The following is a 20,456-nucleotide window of genomic DNA, read 5'->3' as shown; positions in this document are numbered from 1 at the left end:
TATCAAAGGTTGACAGGACGCCAAGCTATCAGTCTCCTTAAACAGAAAGGGGGTAATCACACATCATGACACCAGGATCTAAAAAAATGCACTGGGCGAATTAAGGAGCATTGCTTTCATTTAAAATAAAGGAAGTCTAGTTAAAAAAGATTGGTGTAAACAAGACGACTTCATAATAAATAATGTTCAACGTTTATACAAACATAACAGAAAGCCTTCCTTTGATAACTGACATTCCACTGGACTCTCAGGTAGGGGGGAAAGTATTTTACCCAAGGTCATGGGGAACAGGTCCAGGTCCTTCTTTTTACAATGAACTAAGCTGAGAAAAAAAGAGCAGAACAGCTTGATTCCTTTGGCAAAAATACCTTCAACAGGCTCTCTGGTTTTGTTTCGGAGCCTACAGCTTTCCCACTGGATACTCAGCAGTTTGTAGCTATCCTGCTGTGTTAATTGATAGAGTAACAAGAACCACCTGTCAGCAGACTCAACTGTTTCTTAACACCCACTGCGTCTGAACACATCTCTGCAGTACAAACAAGGCTAACAGGGTTTGTTGCCAGTCACACAGTTGTGAGAAAAGATGTGTTTCAAGTCAACAGGGAGTTCACCCCCTATGGCCCTGAATGTTTGCTATCCCATATCACAATGACACCATTAAGAAATGTGAAGTATGCACACAAGCAACCAACAAGAAACCAGAATTCAGAATGACACTTATTGACATTTATTAGCATGCAGATTATATTTGAAATTTTTCAATCAAATAGTCCCAGGGCACAAGCGTAGGTGCAATTCCAACAGCTGGTAAATTAAGTATAAAAAATATGCTGTCAGATTCGAGTAGCTAACATTTGGAGATATAAATTAACCACTGCAACTTTTAGAATGTTCAAAAGTCTTGCAAAATAGAGAAGTGATTATTGGTGCAATCATGTAACCTTATGAACACGTACAGTATACCTTATCAAATGCAGTGACAAGCACTGCATCTGACTTCGAAACAACTTCCATTCACAGTGAACTTTATAGAGTCTTGTCTTTCACCAAACGTTAAAGTGTGGCTTGACATGCTCTTTAACTTCAGAATGATCACAGATGATGAGGACTCATGCACTGAAAATGTTTCAAGTGCATATATCGTTTTAACAATGGAAATTAGGTTTTCAGAACTGTCATTCTGTCAGGAATATTTTACAGTGACAGCAGAATCACCTCTAATCTGATCTGCTAAGAGAGCTGCCTGAAGTTGGAAATCTGATTCACTGAAAGAGCTACAGAAGGGTGCACCTTTCTTTAGTATTGTTCACATGCACACACATGCAAGAATATGAGTATATAGCAAGACAACCATAAAGGCACTTGACATGGAAAAGCTTACACTTCAGTTTGAAACATAATAATAACAGAGGCAAGTATCAAAATAACTGAAAAGCAACATATTGGTTTTTTGACCAAAATAGTTTTTTATAGCCAGTTGAGTTTCTTAAAAATAATAATAATACTGTAAACAACTGTAGAGGTACATGGTGCTTAACAACAAGCCTGTGCCCAGAAACTTTTAATCACAAAAAATAATCTTTAACATCCAGCCTGAGGAAGAGTTCTGTCCAAATCAAAGCTGGCGTGCTACATACTGGTTCACCTTAATAATGTATATTGCTTTACTGACTCAGTGGATTCTATTTTAATGGAACAACACAGCATTTTGATCATGCAGATGGGTTTCTTTTGTTCCCCAGCAATCAAATGGACATTTTGTTTGTCAGAAGCTGATGCCGCAATTCTGAGAAGCTCTGCAAAATGCCAATAACCTCCAGCAGTAGAAGGGGGCAGATAAAAAATAATAAGTAGGAAGCTGTGTGTATATTTAAAAAATAGATATATATTCAGTGTCAGGAACTAGCTGGGTGTGGTGTCACAGCCTCAGCAAAACAAAACCCAACTTTAAAATTTCAGCTAACTAGTTCCAAAGCTTGATAAATCATGTAAAAACAGACATCTCATTCTAAAATGTCATTTTTGTAACTTTACTTATTGCTAATAGAACAGCTGGGGTTTATATGCCCTATGGCTATCTATGCCATATGCTAAGCATTACCAATGTCAAGTTCCCCCTCCCCCCCCACACACACTTAAGACATGTTAAGTAACTCATGCTGTTGAATAAGCGAATGTTCAAATGTGTGGGGAAATGATAAACATATTTTTTGAACATTTCAGTTTGGGACCATCAGTAGCCCAGTTCAGATTCTGCAATAACTTTTTGTGGAAATACATGTTGGTGTAAAATATAGCTATGCCACCTGCTAATGGCATTCATTATACAAAGAAGCACTATGTGCTCCATTTGTTATATAAATAAACATTTACATAATCTCAGTATTTCTGTAGGGCTGTTAAATTGTAATTAAATTGATTACATACATTTTCATATTACCCAAACCCTTGTTATGGATGTTCTTTTGTGTATATGGGGGGAACTGTGAGATAATACAATACATACCTGAGGAAAGAAAAATGTCTTTTTTTGTACCTGGAATTTTGCCTGAAAGGATAGAATCCAATGCTTAATTGAAATAGGAATAATAATGTTACAAAGGTTGCCACCCACAATCTCTGCTGAGCGGTAGCAAGATTCCATAGGGTTCCAGGCACTTACCCAGAAATATAGTTTAGTTTACACCTATTTACACCTAAAGCCTTCAGTGGATATGGCATAGAACGTTACACCCCACAAGTGTCCCTCATGGCCACTCATAGCTTCAGCAAGCTTGGTTCCAAAGCAGCTGCCAGTCATAGCCCATGGTCTCTCAGTGCTGGCTCCTCCAGCCAATGCCGCATGAAGTTCTTCTCACTTCCTGCTTCTCCTACCCAGAAAACCCCTTGCTAAGCAGTTCTTCTCTTCTGTCTGCTTGCACTCCTTCTCCCCATTATTCCAAGCCTAGTTTTAAAAGGTGACAAATTTCCTGTAACCTACACAATCACTCAGCATAACCTTAGCAACCTTCATTGGCACAAGCCCAAGGATTTCCCTGTGATGGGCCATCAACACCTTTTCTGATGCTTGGAAAGCATGCTCCCTGGAAAGGGAGCTAAGCCTGTGTTTTTCCACTGGCTTGGAATCTTCCCCATACTCCAAATATCAGCTTAATATTACCCCTTTATTAATTTATAACATTCACTAGTTCTAGCAGTTGTGGGTGTCACTGCATCCCCAAAACTTTGTTACCCCAGATCTGTAACAAAACAGCAATAATAATGCATATAATATATACTACAAGGTCTGGGGAAAATCCCTTACTTTCCAAAATACATACAAACCAGTAATCAAAGTAAGCATTTCACCATCTCCTAATCTCTCCCTATGCTCTTTGAGCAACTAACAAACAAATCAAGTTTTCATATGCTACCATATATCATTCCCTTTTGCAGGAACGCACGAGGACCAAAATAGCTGAATAAAGACAAAAGAGCATGCCTTAAACCCACAGAGCAACCAATTTAAATTGCCCTTGCATTTATCAACTGAAGCTGTTGGCTGCAATCCTACAGATGAGGTCCAATGCATAGTAGGGAGGAGGAGAGCACAAGAACTGCCCTGCTGGATCAGACCAGCAATGGTCCATCTAGCCCAGTATTATATTTCCAACAGTGGTCAGTCAGATGCTTCCAGAGATGCCCACAAGCAGCGTATGAAGGCAGTGGCCCTCCCCTAATGTTTGTCCATGCTTTTATTGCTATTGGGAGGTACACTGGACATGAAGGTTACATTTAGCTAATATCAACTGATAGACCTATCAGCCAAGAATTTGTCCACTAACCTTTTAAACAGTTCAAAGTCAGTCAAATTCACATCAGTAAATTGGACTGTTGTTGGGTTGTTGTTTGCTCCTTGTGTAAAGGAGAGAAAGACATGCTTTGGCATTTTGCCATCATAGTTTAGAAAGTTGAGCAAGCAACAAAGACTGACAGATGAAATTTAGAAAGTCCCAACCAAAGAAGAATGGATAACCAAGATGATGGACTATGCCAAAATGGCAAAAATGACTGTGAAGATCAGACACCTAGATGATAAGAAATTTAATGAAGAGTGGAGGGAAATTATAAAGTACCCTAAAGATGACTGAAGATATTTTAAAACGTTAGCAGGATTGTTATAACACTTATAATGCAGTAAGGTTAAAGTTAAAAGTGGACATAAAATGAATCTGGAAAATGTAATTAGATGCAGTAGAAAGAACAGATAAATAATGGAAACCAGGGGTGCAGTGGGGGGAAGTCCGGGGATTCAAGTAATCCCAGATGTGTAAAAAAATTGAAAATGATTTATATATAAATAACACTGTTAACAAATGAAAAATGAAATATAAAAAGACATATGAAATTTAGATAGAAGAAAGAGTTGTTTGGTTGTAGGAGGCATCTTCTCAAAACTGTTCTTATAAATAGTTCAGCATGATTGCAAGACACTAAGAAAGAATCTGCATGTTAGAGCTAAGAGAAGAAATATTGTGATAATATAAAGAGAAAGGAAGACATGAGGATGGATCAGCTGTGCACAGAAGATGTTCCGAGTTTAGGATGATTTTTTTAATTACACATTTCCTGTGTAGGAGATAACAGGATCACAAGTGCTCATCTATTTAGCAATGCATACAAGCACTGGAGAAAGTGCAACCAGTCCCAACACATTCAAAAGGACTATCCTATACACACTTTCTTGGGAGTAAGTCCCAGTGAATGCAATGAGGCTTACTTCTGAGTAATTATGCACAGAATTGTGCTATAAGCAGATATATGGGGCAAAAAACCAACTGTTCAATGCTTTATTTTTCTGCATAAAATTTTCCATCTCAGAAGTACAAGTAAAATAAATACGCCAAAATAGATCACTATCTGTGGCATAAAAAATTGTTCTGGCGCAAACTGAAGTTTTCCCTATGCAAATTAGCCAATTCAAAATTTTCCAGAAAAAAACTCACATCACTGGATATTTAGAATTCCGCTGTGTGTGTTTACCCATATTTACAAGGCATTTCCTAAACAGAATTTCAGTAATGCAAAGAACTACCAGTAGAATTGTTCCCCCATGTGCACACACAAGGGCATGGGATTGAGGAGCAAATAACAGACATGAGTCAAGTGATGGGTAAAAAATGGCCACAACTTTATTCAATTCCAAAGAAGCAAAGTTGGCATGTCATGGGGCTTAGGTCTATTCATTAGGCCAACTATTTCCTCCTGGACCGTTTGCAGGGTTCACCAAAAGTAGGAACTTCACCTGATGGGTTTGGGGTCCACCACAGCATGAACTGGAGCTGGTATCCCCATCAGGCAACCTATTGGAGGCACTGTGACACATTAGCCCCCAAGCTATGCTTTTGGACAATTTACTCTAGATAAGGTTTACATTATGAATACTGGGTTCATGTTTTCCATTGAAACTGGAGAATACAGATAGATTAAAGGTAATGCTTGAACCAAATCATTCAGTTATTTATGCAGTTCTAAATGCTAAATCTCTCTCCTCCACCATTCTGTCAGAGAAACCTGGTATTTTATTATGACCAAATCCTTTTAAAAAATTAATATTCACATGGGAGCAGACCATCTATGGTGTTTTAAAAAAGAATGCTTTAATTGCAATGTTCATATATGAGTCAGAGAATGGATTACATTTATGGATTACATTTTCCATATATGGGGGGAAAATGTAGGATAAATTAAGATATTCTGCTTTAGGTGACTGTCCATCTGGAAAAAGAAAATATATGTTTTAGAATATTCCCCCTTTATATTTAGTTTACAGTGGTACCTCGGGTTACAGACACTTCAGGTTACAGACTCCACTAACCCAGAAATAGTACCTCGGGTTAAGAATTTTGCTTCAGGATGAGAACAGAAATCGCGCGGTGGTGGCACGATGGCAGCAGGAGGCCCCATTAGCTAAAGTGGTACCTCAGGTTAAGAACAATTTCAGGTTCAGAACGGACCTCCGGAACAAATTAAGTTCTTAACCCAAGGTACCAATGCATTGCAGTCACTAAATCAAGATATGAACATATTTTCTATTGCTAAGATAAAGGCTCTTTCCCTCCTTTATCCTTCTGAAAAGGCCATGCTAAAGATACTGTATGTGACACATCTACTATTTGAGGCTTACCACCTTTAAAAGTCATATGCTGTTTGTGTACCACAGTAAATCAAGCATGAACACAGCATGTCAGTCACACTTCATCTTATTATACAGCCTGTCTTCTTACTACCATGGGCAACTTCAAATAGATTTTCAATAGTCACATTCAAGGGGAATTAATTTTACAGTGAGTAAAAAATATCTGAATGGAACCAATATGCTTTTTAAAAAATCAACTCTCTAAAAGGTGTTTGAGAGGGTTTTTTTAAGGCAACTGGTTTTGGACATAAAACTAAGGTAAACTTTAATGGGTTCAGTGATGCATTTCAGTCATCACTACTTTGAACATTAGCATAGGTATAGTAATGCCATTGATACGGTCTCTCATGTAGGCCAAAATAACGTTCTCTTGATAGTTTGTTGTGTGTACCCCATAAGGTAATGACGAGTCTTAATTGTTCTGCAGCTTCGAGTATCTTGCCACAGCAATGTCAAAAAAGGAGTGTGATTTAGAGAAAACAGAAGGCAATTACATCCCTCTCTTTCAGACCAAAGGCTTGGTTTCTCATAAGCACTCATAGATCTTGCTATCTTGCTCGTCCTACACATTCCATTGCTATTGTTTACAGGGGTTTATATGCTAGATGTGTATGCCAAAGGGAACATGTCACTTCGCTTAATAATAATAAAAGAGTAACCTATGCTGATAACATTGAACTAGTTGTTATGAAGTATAAAAAGGGAAATAACCACAGTAAGTGCTCCTGTAATACACACATACACTGAAATCTTTTCCATCGCCACTGGAATCTGAAAGACTGAAGCTTTTTTGACTGAACAAGCATTAATAGCTGGTAGCAATCAACACTGAACAAACCTGAAACATCACAGGTCTGGGGAATCAATGGCCCTTCAGATGTCGTTGGACTCCATCTCCATTGATCCTAGACCATTGGCCAAACTAGCAGAGGCTGATGAGAGTTGCATTCCAATAATATCTGAAGGGCCACAGGCACCGCACTTCTGCTCATAAACACAGCTACAAACCTGTGAAAGAAAATGCGGATTCTGTATGAGAGAGAGAGAGATGCTGGGAATGAGACAAAAGGCCAAAGATTTACTGAGAATACAATCTGCTGTGCTCCCTCTGCCACACACAACTCCTTTCCTGATTCATTTCTCATATTCTGATAAGCAGCTTCTATCTCCCTTTTCTTTCTTAAACATGTCTCATCATCTAAATTCTGGATGCAAGGGGACTGCCAGGTAACCTGGCATGACAATGTAGAACTGTACTCTCTTGCCTTGAGCCCATGACAAAATTCATCATCGCAGGGGGTGCGGGGCAGGGGGGAGTAGTATGGCACTGGGCTTGCTCATCCTGAAGAGCACACAGATATAGCAGATTAGAAAAATATTGATAATGTAATTGCAATCATATTGAATTATCTTCGTAATTTAATAGCAGTTGTACATCTTCCTACTCCAGGTTAGCATCCAAGAGGCCAATATAGTTATATTTTTAGTAGTATATTAGGAGGGGAGCAGAAGTTTACTGGTAAATCCCTGGGTGGTCTCCAGTAGATCCTCAAGGGTTTCTGATTCCCAATGGCTTAATAGCAACTACTGTTCAACAGCGACTCCACTCCCTTCCTTCCTTTCGGGGTGAATGCTAAAAGTGGTGCAGCAGACTCCTTCCACAGTTTTGTTCGTTGGCCTATGGGGTCCCTCAGGGTTTGGTTCTGTCCCCCATGCTATTTAACATTTACATGAAACAACTGGGAGACATTGTCTGGAGTTTCAGGGTTCAGTGTCAACTAGTATGCTGATGACACCCAGCTCTAGTTCTCCTTTCCACCTAAATCCAAGGAAGCTGCCTTTGTGACTGGTGTCTGTCATCAGTAATAGACTGGATGAGGGTGAAGAAATTGAAACTTAATCCAGACAAGACAGATGGTCAGTTGGGAGACAGAACAGGGAATAGAGATTCAGCCAGTGCTGGATGGAGTAACATTCCCCGCTTTTTAGCACTCAATCGGAGCAAACTTAGGTTTTCTTTGGATCGACATCTGCTCCGATTTAGCACTAAAGAGCGGGTTTTCCCTGGGAAAGGAGCAGAGCAAGAGAAAAACCACTTAGACCCATGCTTTCTAGGCCCAGGGCAAGCAGAAGTGGATGATCCCTGAATCCTTTGCATTTGGGGTTCTAAAAAAAGAACAAAGAAGATCTGACAAGCTGTGTAATATTTTTAAGTTTTTTCTTTCTTTCTTCAATAAAATTGCAAAAGATCCCTCAAACCACCTCTGGTATACTGTATACAGAAAATGGTTTGTAGTTACCTTTCCATCCACAGCTATCCTCCCTATACAGACAAATAACTTTCATTAGGAAAACTGAGACTGGACACACATATGGATTCTTTCAGAGTTGTGTGCATCATTTCAGATACAACCAATTTATCCTAAATCCCCCCCTCCCCACTCTGGGTCTCAAATTCAGTACTCCAAAGTCACTTAAAAAGCCAGGCACAACTTAGCATTTTTTTCAAGAGTACTTATTTGCCCTGGGTTGATACTCATACAGTTGTTGTTGTTTTATATTTTCATGTTGAGAAATAATTACAAGTAATGCCCTTAAAATTGCTTTTTTTGCAATTTAACCTTGAATGTTAGCCCGTGTCCTGGTGTGTCCTGTGAACACTATTCATTCCTGTCCATCCCAGCCACTAACACCATCCCCCTGAAAGCACTCTGAAATTATGCCTCCAGCAAGAGCAGACTGAGAATAAGTTAACACCATTGTTGCTTTACAGGTGAGCTAATGCTTCCCAGCTACATAAAATTTCCCATTGCTTGAGTCATGCTTCAGTGCTCTGGGAAGAGCAGTAGATAATAGTATCTATTTTTTAAAAACTTATACTGCTTACTAAAACAAAAGACCTATAAGTAGTTTACAAATTAGTAAATAAAATAATAAATACTATGCTTTTCCTGAAAAGGTCCACTGGTGAATTTTCCCAGTGTTTTCTGGATTGATCATTGGATTCTGGGCACCTGTTAGCCACAGAACTAAAAGGCTGCAGAATTTCAAATCACTTTTTAGGGTGTCTATTGATTATTAAGAGGAAGAGAAGATGAACAGGGAAGGGAAAAACCTGAGCAGGTCAATAAGTTTGAAAACACTGGTTTCATGATCATTTAATCCAAAAAGTATATAAGGAAAGGATTTGGTTAATGGTTTTAAAAAGTGGTAGCTGGCTTACCAACTGCGTGTATTTCCTTCAGACCTATCATATCATCAGAAAAAACAGTGAACTCTGACATAAATACAACTGCTAGTCATGCCTGTGTACAGCCCAAGTTCCTGCTAAACAATTTCTCTGAGTGTTTGCCAATACAAAATAACTATAAGAAATATTAAGAAGCATAAACACAATACTTGGTGCTGACCTCTGAGACCTTTTTATTTCCCAAATCACTCCAAACACAGAGCTATTTTATTCTGGTCTCAAGGACGCAATCAATTTCAACTAGAGCATACACCACACTCCATAAAGTTTTCCTATTGATCTGCAAAACATGGGGATGCCAGGTACCCATGGCACCCTATTGGTTAAACTTTGCCCAAGGGAAGCCTGTAGCTGATAAATTCTCCCTCAGCAGTAGGGCTAACTGCAATTAATAGAAATTACTACACAAGGTTTGGGGTGATATAGATTATTTCTGCAGAAGAAAAACAACATAAATATAAAGCATTGCTTGATATATCATCTTTATTACTTTTATTTCCAGGGTGGCTGGGTGTTTTAAAGAATTCTTATTAGTGCTGGGGATTATAAAAGAAGGGGAATTGCCTCACTGCCCTTTTTAACCATCTGATTCTTAAGACTTTCCTCTCCCCCAAAGACAGACTTTTTTCCATTTTCCCAGTGCAGAGGGCTAGTCAAAAAATGAAATAGCATGTAAAGTCAATAGCATACCCACCCACCAAGGAATTTTGCCACATTTAAAACAGAAAGTATCATGGTGGAGCACATCTTTTGCATGCTCAATGATACCTAATTACAACAAATGAAACCCTGGCACCGTCTTCCCTGTATTTTTTTCACAGCACATCATAGATCTGCTAGTGGTAAACAAAGCCAGTGCTCACATTTAAAATATGTGAGCAGCTTAGACCCTTACAACTGCAAAAAAACCACAAATCCATAATTCTCCATTGGTTAACAATTTAGAATATTTCTATTGTGACATGGAAAACTTTTCTATATTTGTCCATAAGTGAAATGCTGTCAATAGGAAATATGCACATTCTGATTTCGCACAACAGCTATTTATTAATACAGTCTGAAGCTATTGTTCAGAATGCTTGTTGTATTTCTTTTCATTACCAAACATGCATAAAGCACTGCAACAGCAACAGAAGCTGACATGACAAGATCCACATGACATGCATTTCTTTGAATACTGCAACCAACTGCCCTAAATTGTTTGGTGAGGGAAAAAATATACAAACTGAATCATTGGCATATAGAATTTCAAGAATAAATATTAGCCGCAACATCTTGAATTTGCATAAATTCTGAATGAGATTTCATGGTGGTGCTCAGGACACAGCAGTTCATGGTGGCAGTGCAGGCTCAAAGCAGCTGGGTGCTATAGCAGTTGGATTTGCCTTTGCATTTAGAAATGCACAAGGCAGAACTATTTAGTGTTGCCTTTCTTGCCTCATACCGGATACGATAATAGATGTGGCAAGGATGTTAAAAGTCTTTGCTTCCATTGCAACAGTTCTCAGGAATAGGGATAATAAATATTTTTATTATTTATATGCCACCCATCTGACTGGGTTACTCTGGGCGGCTTCCAGCAAACTATAAAAACACAATAAAACATCAAATATGTAACACTTCCCTATACAGGGCTGCCTTCAGGTGTCATATAGTTGTTTATCTGTTTGACATCTGATGGGAAGGCGTTCCACAGGCTGGGAGTCACTACCAAGAAGGCCCTCTGCTTGGTTCCCTGTAACTTCACTTCTCACAGTGAGGGAACTGCCAAAGGGCCCTAGGAGCTGGATCTCAGTGTACAGGCTGAACGATGGGGATGGAGATGCTCCTTCAAGTATACAGGGCTGAGGCAGCTTAGGGCTTTAAAAGTCAGCACCAACACTTTGAATTATGCTCAGAAATATACTGGGAGCCAATATAGATCCTTCAGTCTTCTGTGCCCGTCCATGCCACATTTTACATAAAATGCCACCAGATGATATTTGCTCCTTAAATAGACTATTCAGTAGTGATGATTTTAAAACAAACATGCTTTCCTCAAGAGTGGGAGGGAGGGTGCTGACTATATGAGAAAGAGCCATGGGATCTGCCCCACCAATGTGGCTGCTTCATTTATACACCATCCCAAACCATGTGGGGTTGCATCATGGAAAAGTTGTTGCCCTGCGACTGTGTTCGTATGTGAAACCCACCAAATTTATACATTTCAAAAGGGATTAAAGTCAAATGTCATCCCTAGTTTCTGAGGATATGAGTCTCAAGCCACGTACAGACAATCAAAAGCAGCACAAGATCAATATATGGGTGATGTTTCCTTGGCCAGCCTTCAGAATTGGTATGTGGATTGGTTCTATGTGCACATTGGTTGGCAATGTGGGGGGGGGCAGCAGGCAAGATTCCCTCTCTATGCATTTATGCTACAGTTTTAGAACAACTGAATAATAATTTGGTGTTTCCTGAACTCTTGTGTGAATTTAAATCATCCATGTATCTAATCTCTACGACTGCCGACTAAAAAGCAGAAGTCTTTAAAACTGCTAGCTTTCTGGCAGCTTGCAGTGAAAATTTTAAGGTTTTGATAAAAGCAGATACACAATAGTCTTTCACAATGTATTTAGAGACCGAAGCAGAAGCAATGCATTTTAAAAGACAATGCATCTTTTATGTCTTATCGAAGTCAGAATGTGAATGTCCTAAAGTTAATATTAAAAAAGACTGAACACTGAACTGTGAAAGTCCTCCAGAAATACAGGTTTTCTTGTTTTACTAAAGAGCCTCAGAGTACTAGAGAAAAATATTTTTAAACACAATGGCATTTCTCTTCTTGGAGAATTTTAAAGATCCAAAACTAGATTCAGTCAGATGTTAGGTGTGTCACAAGGAGAGCATTGACTTCCTCCATATTCAGTGATTATGTGAAAAAGCTTACAGTTTTGGAAGATGGTAGCCAACACAAAGAATGTTCATTTACCACTTGGACTCAATATTTTTTCTGCTTAATTATGTGAAGGAAGTTATCCCTGAGAAAATATATGATCTAGTGCTAAATCTATCTGTGGCAGCAAAAGAATGCAAGTACCCCACTAAAAATAGTCTCTCCCCTATACAGCATAAACTGAGGGATAGGTGGGTAATTGTAGGGAGACAGAAGGAGGTGGGTTTCATTTCTGAGGCTTAAGGCTGGCCTGAAGTCTCATGAAACACAAGTTAGCTCAAATGGCATAACAAAACTTCAAGAAAGAGGTTGGAAATGGACCTTTATCTTTCCACAGAGCTGTTGGATTTGGGGCATTTTGGGGAGACCAAAGCTGTTGGACTTTGGTTGGTCAACCTCCATAGAGACCAGGATTTTTTTAATGCCTGCCCTCATTGACTACTGAGTGTGTTATGTTTTCTACCTTCCTTATATTGTTCCTTCTTGTCCTGGTGGACATAATCTGTATCTGGCTAAATCTGGTCCAATGGCTTATGCTTGGCAGTTTTATTTGTCACAAATCTGGTACATAGAACAGTGTAAATTTGGAAGAGGCACTTTAGACTGGTGAGTATAGGAAAGCACCTCAGAACTTCATCCCTTATTAGGTAAAGGACAGATGAAAACATGTCTGGGAAGTATTGGAGTTGGTTTGCTATTTGTAATTTTATTGTTTTATTTGTTCTTTTATTCTTTTATCCATGGTTTGTTAGCAGACTTTTTGAGGTGGTCTTGTTCATGTTTTCCCATTAATATATTAATGGAAGATGGAGCCATGTGAGTGCCTAGAAGTCACAGGTTTTCCACCAAATGCAAAGTTACACAAGTAATGTCAATGTGGCTAAAGCATATATAATGCCACTAGTGTACAGTACGGTCGTACCTCCATTTACGTGACCCTCTGGTTACATAAACTTCGGGATGTGCGCACAGCAAACCCAAAAGTATTTTACCAGGTTTCACCGCATGCGCATGCGCAGAAGCAGCCTGCACATGCACAAAAGCGGTCCTCAGGATCTGACTGGACCTCCAGAATGAATCCTGTCCACAACCAGAGGTACCACTGTATATACTGTAAATAGTTTTTTGCAAGGGAGGAGAGACACAGATAGGGGGGCACATCTTTAAATTTTCCTGAAGGCCTTCCAGTAGTAGGGGAGACTGCCTCTATGCCTTCCTTTATTTCTACAACCAAAGGCAAGGGTTGGAGAAGACTTCCTTTTCTTACTGAGCTTTCAAATATTCTCCAAAGGTTGGAAGTAGCAGATCAACAATACCATAAAAACAGGAACTATTTGTTCAGGTACTTTCAAAAAGAAGTCTAACCTGAAAATCTGGCTCCAGGGGCTGGCATTTATCCTTTAAACCTTTCCTCTTTCTGTTTTCACATTTATAGTTTTATCATTTTTTGCCTAACATTTTTGACAGCCCTTTTTTAGACTAGATTTCTCCTCTGACTTTCTTATCCGAGTGCTAAATATTGTAAAGCAAGGCATCAAAAGATGGTGGTGATACTTTGGACAGCTTCACCTATAGCATAGCTCCAGGCATCCTTCAGCAGTGAAAAGAAAGCCAATCATACTAGAGGAATGGAAGACCCATTGTGTAAGGTTCAGTGCAGATAGCAAGAGAAAAATATGTTGGAAATTATTCTATTAAGTCTGCTGAAACAATACTGAATACAAAACTTCCCAGAACATTGATTGGTGTGGGATGCACATGTAATTTAAGAGCATTATCTGAATTGACACTCAAATATTTTTCTGCTTAAGAAGCAAGCAAGACTGACGAAAATGCATAGTCATGTTTAAAATGGTTACATGCCAATGGTTAAGTGCCAAGATCCCTGAAATCTTGCTACCACTCAGCGGAGATTGGGGTGGGCAGTAACAGCAGCCTTTCCTTGTGACATCTTTCTCTTTTTAAGCTTAAGTCTCAGAATTGTATACAATGGTGGTTTTCAATTAGCAGAAAGCAGGTCTGCTCCTGAAATTCAGCACAAGTCACCAGTTCCCTGAAACCAGTTCTAAGGATTCTCTGGAGGAGAAAGGAATATGACATGGAGGGGTGCAATAGGTATGGCAAAAATCAATATGGTCCAACTTCTAAAAGTTGAAATTCTTTTTCCAAAGAGAAAGTCACCACTGGATACAAACCTCTTGGCATAACTGAGGTCTCCAACTCCCCATCCTCAAGGGGAAAAGGTTGTGGCTAAGACAGACATCTTGGAATGGACTTGTCTTTAGAGTCAGCCTTAGATAGCCCTGCCTTCTTGGGAATTCCAGCATCAGAGGAGTTCACGATGCAAGCACCTCTCCAGCCTGAAGAGGTCACAGTGCTCTCAGTGAACTCCAAGGACTCCCGCCCAGAGGAAGAATAAGAATGGGAGAGCAGAACAGGACTCTACTGTCCCATCTGGCCATGGTAGTGAACCTATGTTCTCCATACATTATTGGACCCTAACTCAAATCAGTCTCAGCCAGCATGGCCGACAGTCAGGGATTATGGAAGTTGTAGTCCAACAACATCTGAAGGGCCACTGGTTCCCAAACCCTACGTATCTGAATCCCCACCGTGCCCTTGATGAATTGGACCAAGTGATTATTGTACAATGGATACAAATTTTGTGCACCAAAAGACTGATAGATTGCTCCATCTTCTGGAAACTGGAAACACGACTTTGCACACCCAAATATGTCTAAGAATTTCTATTGAACTGATATGTTTTTGTCTGACAGTTTTCTATCTGCACAAAGAGGTGGTCACGACATATTCTTATTTGCCTTAAAATAGCACTATTTAAATAATTCATGATCAATTAAAAATCTTTCTGTACAGACAAATTAAAAGCTCTTTTATCGCATATTATTAGCCTCGGGGTATACAATCAAAATCAAACAACTACCTTAACATCTACATTAGAGTGGGGTGGTATTTTTACATTTTTAAAGCTCTGTTGTCAGCTATTATGTCACTATATAATCAGAGATATCTAAGCAGAAACAAAACTTCCTTTGAATTTGAACCAGCAGTGCCACAGGCACGCCAAAGGCACTACCAACATTAAAAACATTACTGTTTTAACCAAATACCTAGTTTGACAAATGTACTGCTGAAACAGATCATAATATTAATACATATATGATGACCTTATAACCCCTTCATTTTTCTAATTGACTAATTAGCTAAAACAATTTTAAGATGATATTGCCTTCCACTATTATCACAGCAAGGAGCAGGAAGAATATTTTTAGTCCACCCGTCAACATATGATCCAGGGCAGTACCCAATACAATAAAGCATCAAAACAAGCAGTAAAATAATGCTACAATAAAACAAATCCAGCTCAATTTATAAAAGCAAAATAAAAATACAGCATATCATTAAGATCACTCAGGGAGTCACAATTTGCCCACCCCCTATTTGAAAACTGACGAAATTCCCAGTAAAGTTTTAAGGACCAGGTAGAATGTGATTCTAAAAACATGCAATTACAACAAGGCCTCTTACAGATGTAAAGATCTGGAGTGAACATCAGGTACTGTTACTTCATAATCGTTTTTAAAGCTTTATTGATATGCAGAATGTTGTACAATATTCATCTGAATATTGTCTTCACAACTGAGGAGCAGAGGGGGAAACCTGCCCAAGTGTCTACCTCTGAAAAGATAGGAAAGTTTTCCAGATCTAACTCCCCAACTGCATCTCCTGGGCTGTGGGGCTCCCAACTACCAATGCAGAACAGGAAAAGCCTCATGCAAGTTGTCCTGAATGATTCTACTTTTATCAGTGTCAGTGGCAATGAACCAATTTTTAAAAATTCAGCACTGCTTGTCTACAACTACATCAGTGTTCTTATACTATATAGTGTTTCTGCTTCATGCACAAATGATGCAGGAGAATCCTGTTTGTGTTAAAAGAAGCTTGAATAAGATTGTTAATAACTAGCAATTTCAGTTAAAAACAAATGAATTAAGGATATCAGAAGATTAAATATTTAACTGATTAACCAGCTTTATAAAAAAATTAAAATAAATGCTTATATTGCTCCTAAGAATTCAAATATTATTTATTCAACAAAGTAACAACTTACATACAATTAATAAATGAGCTGCACCACTCATGGTTGAGATGTCACAAATGGCCAACTTTTATATTTTATTTTTCATTTCCTTTTACATTAAAACAAAGAACAAAAATGCTTTCTAACAATAAGCAAATGTGCCCTTAATCCTTGGCTTTAACTATTAAAATCTGCCCTCACCAAATAAACCTTTTAATGGCTGCAGCTTATAATATCTGATGCTAAACTACCAACCAGAAGAAATAAATGCTGTCAAAACGAATGGGGATATGTTTGAAAACACTGCCACCTACTGCCAGTAAAAAAAACCACCGGCTAAAAAGGAAGTCACACAATATACCAACTCATAGGCTTCTAGAAGTCTTTCAGAGCATTCACGTGATCTTTTGGCATCAGAAGACCAGACAGTTCCCCCCGCCTACCTATTTAATCTGAATTTACCTCTGCCATAGAAAATATGATCCATAACACCATAAAATATGTGTATCTGTAAATCCAGTGTGGATGAACCTGGTATCTCATCTCAGACTTTGTATATGTTCACATTACTGTTTGGTATGCATCCAGTGCACTCCCACAACATTAGCTGCAATCCATATCAATCCTGTACTGTAGTTTCTTGACAATAATGCAATATTTTCCTCAAACCAGCTTCTTCAGCTTTCCTCTAGAAAACTGGATGTGAAATGAACAGTAATGTGAACATTTGATGAGTGTGCATGTGCAGATGGCAGCTTCAGTTCTGGAGGGGTTACAGGGGGGTCATGCACACTGGGTGAAGACACCCCACCCACTCTCTGATGTGAACAATATTCTGCAAATGCAGCTTGAAATGTATCAGGAGGGAAATGACCTTGCTGCTAATGTGATACATTTTGCATTGTAGCTTCTTTTTTAGGAGGGCTAGAGACTAAGGGAGGAATTTGATGCTGTGCTAATTTGATGGTTCTGTCAGCACACACATTTCTGTTTGCCCAATGGAATGATCTCTCAATCCCCTTCCCCCATTTGCTGTTCCAGGGGTTCTTAAAGGTAAAGGTAAAGGGACCCCTGACCATTAGGTCCAGTCACGGACAACTCTGGGGTTGCGGCACTCACCTCGCTTTACTGGCTGAGGGAGCCGGCGTACAGCTTCCGGGTCCTGTGGCCAGCATGACTAAGTTGCTTCTGGTGAACCAGAGCAGCGCACGGAAACGCTGTTACCTTCCCGCCAGAGCGGTACCTATTTATCTACTTGCACTTTAACGTGCTTTCAAACTGCTAGGTTGGCAGGAGCAGGGACCGAGCAATGGGAGCTCATCCCGTAGCGGGGATTCAAACCGCCGACCTTCTGATTGGCAAGCCCTAGGCTCTATGGTTTAACCCACCCGCGTCCCTTCCCGGGGGTTCTTACTCCACTCCAAATAGATCTGGATGGCATGGATGAGAGGGGCAAGTCCCCCTGCACTGCTGCCTGCTAGTGCAATTACTTAGCTGAATCAACCCTTACTTTTTAAAAAGAAAAAAGAAAGGCCAGAGTCTGGGCATCTGTCCAGCGTGCCAATGAAAGCCTTCACAGGCACCTGGGCACCCTTGGGTGTCAGGTTGGTGATCCCCGGGTTGGCTACCCCTGTTCTACATAATGTGTAATTAGAGTTTAGAACAATTGCTAGAAGGCGCTGAGCATGATACTGATGAATAATTGACAGTTTATTGATACAGAAGAAATGTAGAAGAGAAATCTAGTGGTTTAAAACAAAGCTGTTGAATTTTATTCCTCAGAGCACCAAGTAGTCCTCAAAAGTTTTTTTATTTAGAAAAGAGGAAAGGATAGAATAGAGATAGTTGTATCACTCCTGGATATAAAAGTGCTGGGAAAGGTCTGTATTTTAGGGTTTTTTCAACTGAGTACCTGGGTTCAAAATAATTCAACAACCCTTTATTTACACCCTGGTTTTCTACAGGAGGATCCAAAGCAGCTTAGAAGAATACTATGTAGCTCAGGTGGTGGTAAGACTTCTGTCAGCAGAACAGGGAGGGAAACAATTTTTAGCAATTTCCCCCTCTGCAGTCCTCCACAGTCCTCCTACATCTGCTCTGGAGGGCCCCTCAACCCTCTGGAGCAGACCTAAGGGGCATGGGAGCTGCAAGGGCAAGGAAAATAACCAAATCTGATCTCTGGATTCCTCCTCCATCCCTTGGAAGCAATCAAAAATAAACTGCTTGAAATAAACTGAGAAGCTCCTTCTCTAGTCTGGACAATGGGTGTTTCACTCCAGCCTTCTCTTTGTCTAATTAGCTAGATCTGCTTTCCTAACTGTCAGTCATTGCTATCATATCATTCATTGGCTAAACACATTGAAAGGTGAGAACAAGCTACTTTTCCACAAAACAAATGGGAAGAATAGTACAGTGGTCTCTGTTGTGAATGTGTCTGTCCTATGGATTCTGGGCTGTACCCTATATTTTTGTCCTGGCGTTAAGAGAACAAACCTCAGTGAAATATGGGGGGGGGGTTGTGATAATTTTCAGTTTTTAAAACATTGCAAACAACCTCAGTTTACACCTACATAAGACATTGTGGGTAAAATTCAGGGTACACATTATATTGAAATAAACAGAAGTTGCATGTGATAGCAACATTTACGTACTTGGGTTTGAGAGCAGTTGAAAATTGGTGATCCAAATGTACAAACACATATAATTGGGCTACCAAAGTTTCTTACCTGTTGTCGTTTGAATGCCAAATGGTCCAGCTTTTTCAACTCTTTCTGCAGGTTTTTATATGTTTTCTGCAGTTCAGATTTACTAGATGCATTTTGAAGACACACAAATGTCCTTTGAACCTATGGCCAAACAAGGAGGGGGGTTAAATATTATTTTAAAATCTTCCGTGCTTAATTAGGAATAGGCTCAGAAAGAATAAGCTAAATTGGGATCTATTTGCTTTGACACCAGGTCTAGCCACACTACAGTGGTACCTTGGGTTACATATGCTTCAGGTTACATACGCTTCAGGTTACAGACTCCACTAACCCAGAAATAGTACCTCAAGTTAAGAACTTTGCTTCAGGATGAGAACAGAAATCATGCAGCGGCGGCACAGTGGCACCAGGAGGCCCCATCAGCTAAAGTGGTGCTTCAGGTTAAAAACAGTTTCAGGTTAAGAACGGACCTCCGGAACGAATTAAGTACTTAACCCAAGGTACCACTGTATTGGAAACATGACGGTGCCTCTTGGTGGCTTCCCCTCTATACCCTCAACCCAAACAGGAGCTGCCCCTCACTGGGGCACCTGGTAAGGTCTGTCCCTTTTCTCCAAAAGTTACCTGTTAGTGGCAAGAAAGATATTAGGTGGTGGTAGCACCACTGTGGATATCAAGATCACTGGGAAATTTAGTTCTCCGGGTTTCTGTTGCTGTTTTCCAGGTGAAATGGAAGAGGGCAGCTGCTTTGGTAAGGATAGCTGACTGGGGCTGGGTCTAAACTAACTGAGCTTGAATTTCAGAGGAGCTTGGGCTTGGCTTATAAATAAGTAAACTTGGGAATTCAAACATCATCTGCATTGATACATAATTATTATTTCATATATGTTTTTGTATGAGCAAGACATGCATACTTTGTCTCACGAGATTCATACTTTAAATTCAATTCCCCTTTCATTGTCCAAAAATGTTTTCTTGACCTTGAGGTAAATTAGGGCATGCAGCCCTAGTTTACAGAATTAATGTTTGGACAACTCATTTTGATGAAAAACTATTTTCCCCCATTTGCATCCATCAATGATTCAGTTTATTCGTGCACATTATGCCTGAACTAACTTTCAATTAAGAGAGATGGGTGGTTTTGCAATTAAACTTTGTTCAATGCTTTTATTTACTAAAGCTTTTCTTTCACATTTAAGAAACACCTGTTGGATGTGCAATGCACAAACAAGGGATTCCAGAGTATTCCCCATGTGTCTCAGTATCTGCTACTGGAACATAAAAAG

General features: G+C 39.5%; 1 protein-coding gene across 10 annotated transcripts in view; it reads right to left on the bottom strand.

Moving 5' to 3' along the window:
* Positions 1-20,456, bottom strand: part of CTNNA3 (catenin alpha 3) — a 543,396-nt gene that overhangs the window by 492,399 nt on the left and 30,541 nt on the right. For all 10 annotated transcript variants that reach the window (XR_014548214.1, XR_014548215.1, XR_014548216.1 and 7 more), the window contains one exon: positions 19,192-19,311. Coding sequence is in view for 7 of the 10 variants with exons in the window: in XM_083614464.1 (XP_083470590.1) it covers positions 19,192-19,311 (120 nt within the window). In the remaining 3 variants the exon portion in view is untranslated. The remainder of the gene's footprint in view (positions 1-19,191; positions 19,312-20,456) is intronic.

This window comes from Podarcis filfolensis (assembly GCF_964270895.1).
Source record: "Podarcis filfolensis genome assembly, chromosome: 5".
Lineage (NCBI taxonomy): Eukaryota > Metazoa > Chordata > Lepidosauria > Squamata > Lacertidae > Podarcis > Podarcis filfolensis.
Note: the sequence above shows the minus strand (reverse complement) of the source record. Positions and strands in the feature narration are given on the sequence as shown.